Below are 9810 nucleotides of genomic sequence, written 5' to 3' on the forward strand. Positions count from 1 at the left end.
AATCACTTAGATCATGTATTTTTCAGGTAGAGATACATCCTTGGGACGTCCCTAGCCCGTTGAAGTTGACATTTAAAAATGGTTAAGGTAGGGGTTAAGGTTAGGGTTTAGGGTAGGGATGTCCCAAGGATCCCAGATAGCATTGACCATCGTGCATTATTCTGTCTCTTTTTACATAGCAGGTGATGAGTTCTGACTTCTGAACTTGAAAATATTAAATATCCTTATTATGTGAAATTGAATGAAACAATAATGTATGTTGATGCTAATATGATGTACAATATTCCATGATGTTTCTATATGATAACAATAGAGTAATATATTTAATATGATGTACAATATTCCATGATGTTTCTATATGATAACAATAGAGTAATATATTTAATATGATGTACAATATTCCATGATGTTTCTATATGATAACAATAGAGTAATATATTTAATATGACAAATACTATTTTTTAATAGTTTCACTAATTCATTTTAATTAACTTAATCATTATGATTCAACATCAGTTCACCGTCTCACCTCATACTGTGTTGGAGCAGCAGCAGCTGACTGCCCAGTTCAACATCAGTTCACCGTCTCACCTCATACTGTATTGGAGCAGCAGCAGCTGACTGCCCGGTTCAACATCAGTTCACCGTCTCACCTCATACTGTATTGGAGCAGCAGCAGCTGACTGCCCAGTTCAACATCAGTTCACCGTCTCACCTCATACTGTATTGGAGCAGCAGCAGCTGACTGCCCAGTTCAACATCAGTTCACCGTCTCACCTCATACTGTATTGGAGCAGCAGCAGCTGACTGCCCGGTTCAACATCAGTTCACCGTCTCACCTCATACTGTATTGGAGCAGCAGCAGCTGACTTGATCGTTGATGCTAATCATCATGTTTGAATCTGAGAGTAAATAGAGCCGACTACACTCTAAAAATGAAGGGTTCAACTGGAGTTGTTCTCAGATCCCCTAAGAACCGTAGGGTTCTTGGTCAATGAAAAACAGCCCCAAAAGGTTCTTCAAAGAACTTGTTAGAAGGTGGGTTCATCGAGGAACCTCCGTTGTTGCTGGACTTCTTCCGGGAACTTCGCAATTACAACTGAAAACGATGGTGACAAGTTTGGATGCGACAACAGTTAAAAAGGTTAAGTTGTGTTGATGTTTGGCTCTGAATATGTATCGAAATAATGTATTATAATAATATAACATACTAATAATGAATAACGAAGACAATGATGGTTTTCTGTGAATATCTTCCATAACGTTACTATAGTTAATGAACGTAAATATTAGAAAGCCGGGTTTGACCGTCGGCGTTGTATGAGCTACAGTACAGTACCGTTAGCTAGCTAGCTAACGTTATGTCCTAACTAGGCACAACTAGGTTTGGATTATTTCCTCAACTTTATTCATTCCCATATATTGTATATCGTTTCCATACTGCCAACATGGCTTTACACTCATTAACGTAAGTTTCCAATCTAGAGCAGTTCTCACTTTTGTGATAATAAACTAGCTAACTAACTAACTAACTAACTAACTAAGGACGGTGACCTGTCCAGACGAGATGTTACAACGAACTGAATCGTCAATGGAGGTCTTCCTCTTTATATAGGCTGCTACAGCATGCAATACTATTAACTCACAAGGGGGCATAACGTTACATGTACAATACTATCCCATTTTGGAAACGTTACATGTACAATACTATCCCATTTAGGAAACGTTACATGTACAATACTATCCCATTTTGGAAACATTACATGTACAATACTATCCCATTTAGGAAACGTTACATGTACAATACTATCCCATTTTGGAAACGTTACATGTACAATACTATCCCATTTGGGAAACGTTACATGTCCGCCCCCTTGTGGAGGGAAATTAATATCTTAGATGGTAGCTGTAGATGGGATTCAAATGCATAATGGTATTAATACAGTGTCTAGACTACCTCATTTGTATAAATGCCCTTCAGAATCCAAACACAGTATTGCCACGCAGCAAAATGTGGAGTATAATCTTTCAAGTCAGCCTGTCACACAATGCTATTCTCAAACATAACTAATCAATTAGTTGTTTTTCAACAATATTTTAACCTGCAGGAATATTTTCACATTTCTATCTCATGGTTAGTTCCTAGGATAATGCAACTCATACATTTTTCATTACTTGTAAAATGGGGTACAGGTTTAAAATAATTACAGGTTTAGAATAAGTACAGGTTTAAAACAAGTTTCCATAAAGCCAACATGGCTTTACTCTCATTAACGTAAGTTTCCAATCTAGAGCAGTTCTCACTTTTGTGATAATGAACTAGCTAACGTTAACTAACTATTACAGGTTTAAATCAAGTATATGTTTAAAATAATTACAGGTGCACCTTACTAGCTTATACTATATCATAAATGGTCTTAACTAGTAAACACAGATTCTAGTTTTCATTCAGTTCACAGATGGCTGGCTGGGCTTTACACCTCCAAGGCCCCCCCCCCCCCCAGGAATACACACTCAGAGCCTACGAGGCTTTTCTAAAAAACTCCACTTTGCGTGTTTCACTCACCTCTTTTTTTAAACTACGTTGGAGATGTGGTATCCACTATATATACTATACTGATGGTATCCACTATATATACTATACTGATGGTATCCACTATATATACTATACTGATGGTATCCACTATATATACTATACTGATGGTATCCACTATATATACTATACTGATGGTATCCACTATATATACTATACTGATGGTATCCACTATATATACTATACTGATGGTATCCACTATATATACTATACTGATGGTATCCACTCGGCTCGCTGCCTCTCAGATCAAAGGTGGGTCCATTTGCTCTGTTCCCGCAGTGTGGTCTCCCTGAGATCCCAAGTTAGAGGGATCCCTGGTGCACCATTTACCCAGGTCATCAGGAGCGGTCACCAAGTCAAGATTCACATCCCCAAATGTGGTGATTAATTTCTTTAACATCAAATGAGGAGACAAACTTATCACACAAGTCAGAGTTATACTTAAACTAAATCTTTATTAACTTATTAATAAGGGAGCAGGTCAATACAACACGCAAATATAGGGTGAATCAATTGAGTGCTCCACGATAATGATGGCTGGTCGACGAATCACTCCCAGATGATTCGTTGAGAGATGAATCACCCCCAGATGATTTGTTGAGAGATGAATCACCCCCAGATGACTCGTTGAGAACCACGATACAAAAGTACAAAGGTATTTTAAAGCCAAAATACACCCCTTTCAACCTACATGACAAACAACCGATGACTAGAATGGGTCACAAGCTTAAGATTTGTATGAAAGATACTTATAATTCTCAGCAGACAGTACCTGCAGTAAAAACAGTACTCTTTGTGTAGAGACCAGGGTCTGGCCCTGGGGTCATCTCTCCCTGGTACCATATAGAACAGAAACATTAACTCATGCTCTGGAATGCAGTCTCTTTAGGTTTAATCACCCAAAAGACATTGTAAATCTCCTGTCAGTGTTTTCTCCCAGAGGCCCATCCTCAGTAGAACACACAGACACAATAGTTCTAAGAACCCTCTATTCTGTTGCATAAAACAACCATTTGATGCAATAAAAGTATTATAACAATGTTGCAGTTTTGCTCTCTCAGTGTCCACTGAAAGTTGACTAGTAACAACAACTGGGACCTAAAAGACACCCACCATGAGACCCACTAAATCTGCCCAAGAAGAGGAAAACAAAAGAAAAACCCACACCAAACTTAAAGACAGGAAGCAAACCAAAAAGGTGGAGCAACTAAAGGTGTTGACTCTCCACATGTATCAAGACAACTGGAGCACTGGGCCAGACACTCTTAAATAGAACCTGGACCAGCTCAGGTGAAACACCTTCCCACTAACGAGATGGACAAGCCAGCACAGGTGTAACACATACTGACTAACGAGGTGACACCAATCAGTGCGTCCTACGTGCTAACGAGCTAGACGGGCTAACGAGCTAGACGTGCTAATGAGCTAGACGGGCTAACGGGCTAGACGTGCTAACGAGCTAGACGTGCTAACAGGCTAGACGTGCTAACGAGCTAGACGTGCTAACGAGCTAGAAGTGCTAACGAGCTAGACGTGCTAACGAGCTAGACGGGCTAAAGTCCAAACTCAAAACATAAATGGAAAAAACAAAGACAGTAAGAGAATTTTTGTTGGACAATGCTTCACCTTCACCAATATAAACATGGTGTCTACTGGATGTCAACAATTAAAAACAAGAAAAAAACACGTATTTCTAAATAATAATATACAATAGTATTATTTGTTTCTCCTTTTTCTTTCTATAGAATCCTAAAACTCACTAGCTTCTAGAACACTCGTCTTCCTAAATCCCACTAGCTTCTAGAACTCTCGTCTTCCTAAAACTCACTAGCTTCTAGAACACTCGTCTTCCTAAATCCCACTAGCTTCTAGAACAATCGTCTTCCTAAAACTCACTAGATTCTAGAACTCTCATCTTCCTAAATCCCACTAGCTTCTAGAACACTCATCTTCCTAAAACTCACTAGCTTCTAGAACTTTCATCTTCCTAAATCCCACTAGCTTCTAGAACTCTCGTCTTCCTAAAACTCACTAGCTTCTAGAACACTCGTCTTCCTAAAACTCACTAGATTCTAGAACTCTCCTCTTTCTAAATCCCACTAGCTTCTAGAACTCTCATCTTCCTAAATCCCACTAGCTTCTAGAACACTCGTCTTCCTAAAACTCACTAGCTTCTAGAACTCTCGTCTCCTTGGAACGAGCCCAAACAAAACTCATCTCCAATACGGAAAAACGTGCAGTCAAAATAAATAAAGATCCATAGCAACGCACTGACTAAACGCAAAACACAAATCTTATATCCATTTGGGGGAAATCAGGTTGAACCTGCTCTTGAAACTAACACAACAAAACAAAAAACACATGGAAATGGGAGATATCTTTTACCTCACTGGTTAGAGGACAACCTGCAGAAGACAGTCAGCTACATTTTGGAGTGATGCATTTAAATGTAGGGGTCACTAAACAAAGGAACACAACACTTATTTGTCATCACTCATCGATATCATGTTGAAATCAATTGTGTGAGAGGAGGGAGATGAGGTTGCAAGTCCTGTTAAACTAACAGCTCAAAAACCACATGGAATCTGGGAATAATGTGTACATCCCTGGTTAGAGGACAATTTGTAGAAAACAGCTATCTACATTTTGATTCAAGTGGGTCACCAATGCTGTAAATGTAACACAGCTCTTTTTTTGTTAGTCACTTTTTGTTAAATCTCATAAATAGTAATCCTCCATTTCAGAGCCTGGATTTTCCCCCTGAGGTTAATATCCATATCATGCTGAAATCAATAGAACAGGGGACAAACGTTTAGGGTTCTACATTGTGACATCATTAAAATATATTGATATCATTTAACAACTCCTTTATGTATTTTCTGATATTTGATCAGAGGTCTTTTATCAGATTATCTCTGGTCACAGCTATAAGATTTCTCTCCTGTGTGTGTTCTCTTGTGTACTGTCAGCTCTCCAGATCGACCAAAACTCTTCCCACAATGATTACAGCTAAAAGGTTTCTCTCCTGTGTGTATTCTCTGGTGCACTGTCAGCTCTCCAGATCGACCAAAACTCTTCCCACACTGATCACAGCTAAAAGATTTCTCTCCTGTGTGTGTTCTCTGGTGTAAAGTCAGAGAGCCAGACTTACTAAAACTCTTCCCACATTGATCACAGCTATAAGATTTCTCTCCTGTGTGTATTCTCTGGTGCACTGTCAGCTCTCCAGATCGACCATAACTCTTCCCACACTGATCACAGCTAAAAAGTTTCTCTCCTGTGTGTGTTCTCTGGTGTAAAGTCAGAGAGCCAGACTTACTAAAACTCTTCCCACATTGATCACAGCTATAAGGTTTCTCTCCTGTGTGTATTCTCTGGTGCACTGTCAGCTCTCCAGATCGACCATAACTCTTCCCACACTGATCACAGCTATAAGGTTTCTCTCCTGTGTGTATTCTCTGGTGTACAGTCAGTGTGCTAGATGCAGCAAAACTCTTCCCACATTGACCACAGCTATAAGGTTTCTCTCCTGTGTGTGTTCTCTGGTGTAAAGTCAGAGAGCCAGACATACTAAAACCCTTCCCACATTGATCACAGCTATAAGGTTTCTCTCCTGTGTGTGTTCTCTGGTGTGATATCAGGCTGGTTGACTGAGTAAACCTCTTCCCACATTGACCACAGCTATAAGATTTCTCTCCTGTGTGTGTTCTCTGGTGTAAAGTCAGAGAGCCAGACTTACTAAAACTCTTCCCACATTGATCACAGCTATAAGGTTTCTCTCCTGTGTGTGTTCTCTGGTGCACTGTCAGATCTCCAGATCGACCAAAACGCTTCCCACACTGATCACAGCTATAAGGTTTCTCTCCTGTGTGCGTTCTCTGGTGTCGAGTGAGAGTGCTAGGTGCAGCAAAACTCTTCCCACATTGACCACAGCTATATGGTTTCTCTCCTGTGTGTGTTCTCTGGTGTAAAGTCAGAGAGCCAGACTTACTAAAACTCTTCCCACATTGATCACAGATATAAGATTTCTCTCCTGTGTGTGTTCTCTGGTGTAATGTCAGCTGGCCAGATTGAACAAAACTCTTCCCACATTGACCACAGCTATAAGATGTCTCTCCTGTGTGGATTCTCTGATGAATTTTAATGCCTGATGAGGTGAATCTCTTCCCACAGTCAGAGCAGCAGTGAGTTCTCTTCCCTGTGGATCTCTGCAGGTGTTTCTTGAGGTGTTCTGATCTGGAGAGACTCTTCTCTGCCTCGTCAGCATCATGAGGTTGTTGAGGCTCCCCAGAGGATCCAAGATAGTGAAGTATCTCTCCTGTGTGAACAACAAAGTCAGACAGATGATTTAAAGGCCCACAACAGCAGAAATCCACTGTAAAAGGTGATGCCAACAGCGTAGCCATGATGTTATACAACAATTGATATCTGTAATGAATGTTAACATGATTTAACAATTGTCTTAAAATGAGCAAGAACATTCATATTTTGTCTTGTTTTCACATTAGTAGTAACATCGATGATTGTAGGCTAGAAATAAGTTATTCATGTTGTTGAAACTCTAAGCAGTGTGCCAGACGACTTTTGGTCTCCAATATAGGCCCCTTTCTGTGTTTGCTAAAATTGCTGCATGAGGGCGATGCACATGCAATTTGGTTGTAGAAACTCCTCCCTGCTAATGAGGAAACCGAAAGTTATGGATGTACTATATCTGCCTGGAGCAAAAATGGTGAGCAAAGATTTTAGTTTTTCACAATGTATTCTGAATGGGGGAAAACTCAGGGAAGTAACTTCCATTTCCAGGTTGCTTATGAGTGCATTTCACACTACTTTGGATTATAATTGTAAAGCTCGCTTGAATGTCCTGCTTAATATAATTTGCTACAGTATTAAGAACCGAGTTAATGACAGTATCCATTTGGGTGTTGTCAATAAAGTTATGATTTTTTAAATGTATTTTTTATTACATTTTGTTTTTCACCTTTATTTAAGCAGGTTGGCCAGTTGAGAACAAGTTCTCATTTACAACTGCGACCTGGCCAAGATAAAGCAAAGCAGTGCGACACAAACAACACAGAGTTACACATGGGATAAACAAGCGTACAGTCAATAACACAATAGAAAAATCTATATACAGTTGTGCAAATGTAGCAAGGAGGTAAGGCAATAAATAGGCCACAGTAGCGAAGTAATTACAATTTAGCAAATGAACACTGGAGTGATAGATGTGCAGATGATGATGTGCAAGTAGAAATACTGGTGTGCAAAAGAGCAGAAAAAGTAAATAAAAACATGGGGATGAGGTAGGCAGTTGGATGGGCTATTTACAGATGGGCTGTGTACAGCTGCAGCGATCGGTAAGCTGCTCAGATAGCTGATGCTTAAAGTTAGTGAGGGAGATATATGTCTCCAACTTCAGCGATTTTTGCAATTCGTTCCAGTCACTGGCAGCAGAGAACTGGAAGGAAAGTCGGCCAAAGTAGGTGTTGGCTTTGGGGATGACCAGTGAGATATACCTGCTGGAGTTCGTGCTATGGGTGGGTGTTGCTATGGTGACCAGTGAGCTGAGATAAGGTGGCCTAGCAAAGACTTGTAGATGACCTGGAGTCAGTGGGTTTGGCGACGAATATGTAGCGAGGGCCAGCCGACGAGAGCATACAGGTCCCAGTGGTGGGTGCTACATGGGGATTGGTGACAAAATGGATGGCACTGTGATAGACTGCATCCAGTTTGCTGAGTAGAGTGTTGGAGGCTATTTTGAAAATGACATCGCCGAAGTCAAGGATCGGTAGGATAGTCAGTTTTACGAGGGTATGTTTGGCAGCGTGAGTGAAAGAGGCTTTGTTGCGAAATAGGAAGCCGATTCTAGATTACATTTTGGATTGGAAATGCTTAATATTAGCCTGGAAGGAGAGTTTACAGTCTAGCCAGACACCTAGGTATTTATAGTTGTCCACATATTCTAAGTCAGAAACGTCCAGAGTAGTTATGCTGGACGGGCGGGTGCGGGCAGCGATCGGTTGAAGAGCATACATTTAGTTCTACTAGCGTTTAAAGAGCAGTATGGAGGCCACGGGTGGAGTGTTGTATGGCATTGAAGCTCGTTTGGAGATTTGTTAACACAATGTCCAGAGAAGGGCCAGATGTATGCAGACTGGTGTCGTCTGCGTAGGGGTGGATCAGGGAATCACCCGCAGCAAGAGCAACATCTTTGATATATACAGAGAAAAGTGTCGGCCCGAAAATTGAACCCTGTGGTACCCCCATAGAGACTTGGCATTGAAGCTCGTTTAGAGGAGAGTTAACTTCTTTGGGATAGGGGGCAGTATTTTGACATCCGGATGAAAAGCGTGCCCGTAGTAAACTGCCTGCTACTCAGGCCCAGAATGTAGGATATGCATATTATTAGTAGATTTGGATAGAAAACACTCTGAAGTTTCCAGAACTGTTTGAATGATGTCTGTGAGTATAACAGAACTCATATGGCAGGCAAAAACCTGAGAAAAATCCAACCAGGAAGTGTGGAAATCTGAGGTTTGTGGTTTTTCAAGTGATTGCCTATCCACTATACAGTGTCTTTGGGGTCATTTTGCACTTCCTAAGGCTTCCACTAGATGTCAACAGTCTTTAAAACGTTGTTTCATGCTTCTACTGTGAATGAGGAGAGAATCAGAGATCTTGGAATAAGATGACTGAAAAAAATGACATGAGCTCAGTGGTGTGTGCACCCATGAGACTTAGCTCTGTACCCGTGAGAGTTACAGTGTCTTTGGGGTCATTTTGCACTTCCTAATGCTTCCACTAGATGTCAACAGTCTTTAGAACGTTGTTTCAGGCTTCTACTGTGAATGGGGAGAGAATAAGAGCTGATTTAGTCAGGTGTCTGGCCGTTGGCCATTATTTTTGTTACGCGCGCAGCCATGAGCACGAGCTCAGTTCTCTTTCCTTTATGAAGACAAAGGACTTGTCCGGTTGGAATATTATGGAAGATTTATGATAAAAAACATCCTAAAGATTGATTCTATACATCGTTTGACATGTTTCTACGAACTGTAATATAACTTTTTTGACTTTTACACATGTATTGTGTAACATAAAGTCCTATGAGTGCCATCTGATGAAGATCATCAAAGGTTAGTGATTAATTTTAGCTGTATTTCTGTTTTTTTGTGACGCCTCTCCTTGCTTGGAAAATGGCTGTGTTTTTTCTTGTCTAG

At 40.5% G+C, this 9810-nt stretch overlaps 1 protein-coding gene across 1 annotated transcript; it reads right to left on the reverse strand.

The window, feature by feature from the left end:
• Positions 1–5473: 5473 nt before the first annotated feature.
• Positions 5474–9515, reverse strand: LOC145876168 (uncharacterized). Its single transcript, XM_082971954.1, has 2 exons — positions 9504–9515; positions 5474–6876 (listed from the first exon to the last, which is right to left on the reverse strand). Exons 1-2 carry the CDS (start codon positions 9513–9515, stop codon positions 5503–5505), a joined length of 1386 nt encoding a protein of 461 aa, XP_082828080.1. The 3' UTR covers positions 5474–5502.
• Between the last annotated feature and the right edge of the window lie 295 nt (positions 9516–9810).

The sequence above is a fragment of the Salmo salar genome, unplaced genomic scaffold (assembly GCF_965601325.2).
Source record: "Salmo salar unplaced genomic scaffold, fSalSal1 ptg000468l, whole genome shotgun sequence".
NCBI classification, from domain to species: domain Eukaryota; kingdom Metazoa; phylum Chordata; class Actinopteri; order Salmoniformes; family Salmonidae; genus Salmo; species Salmo salar.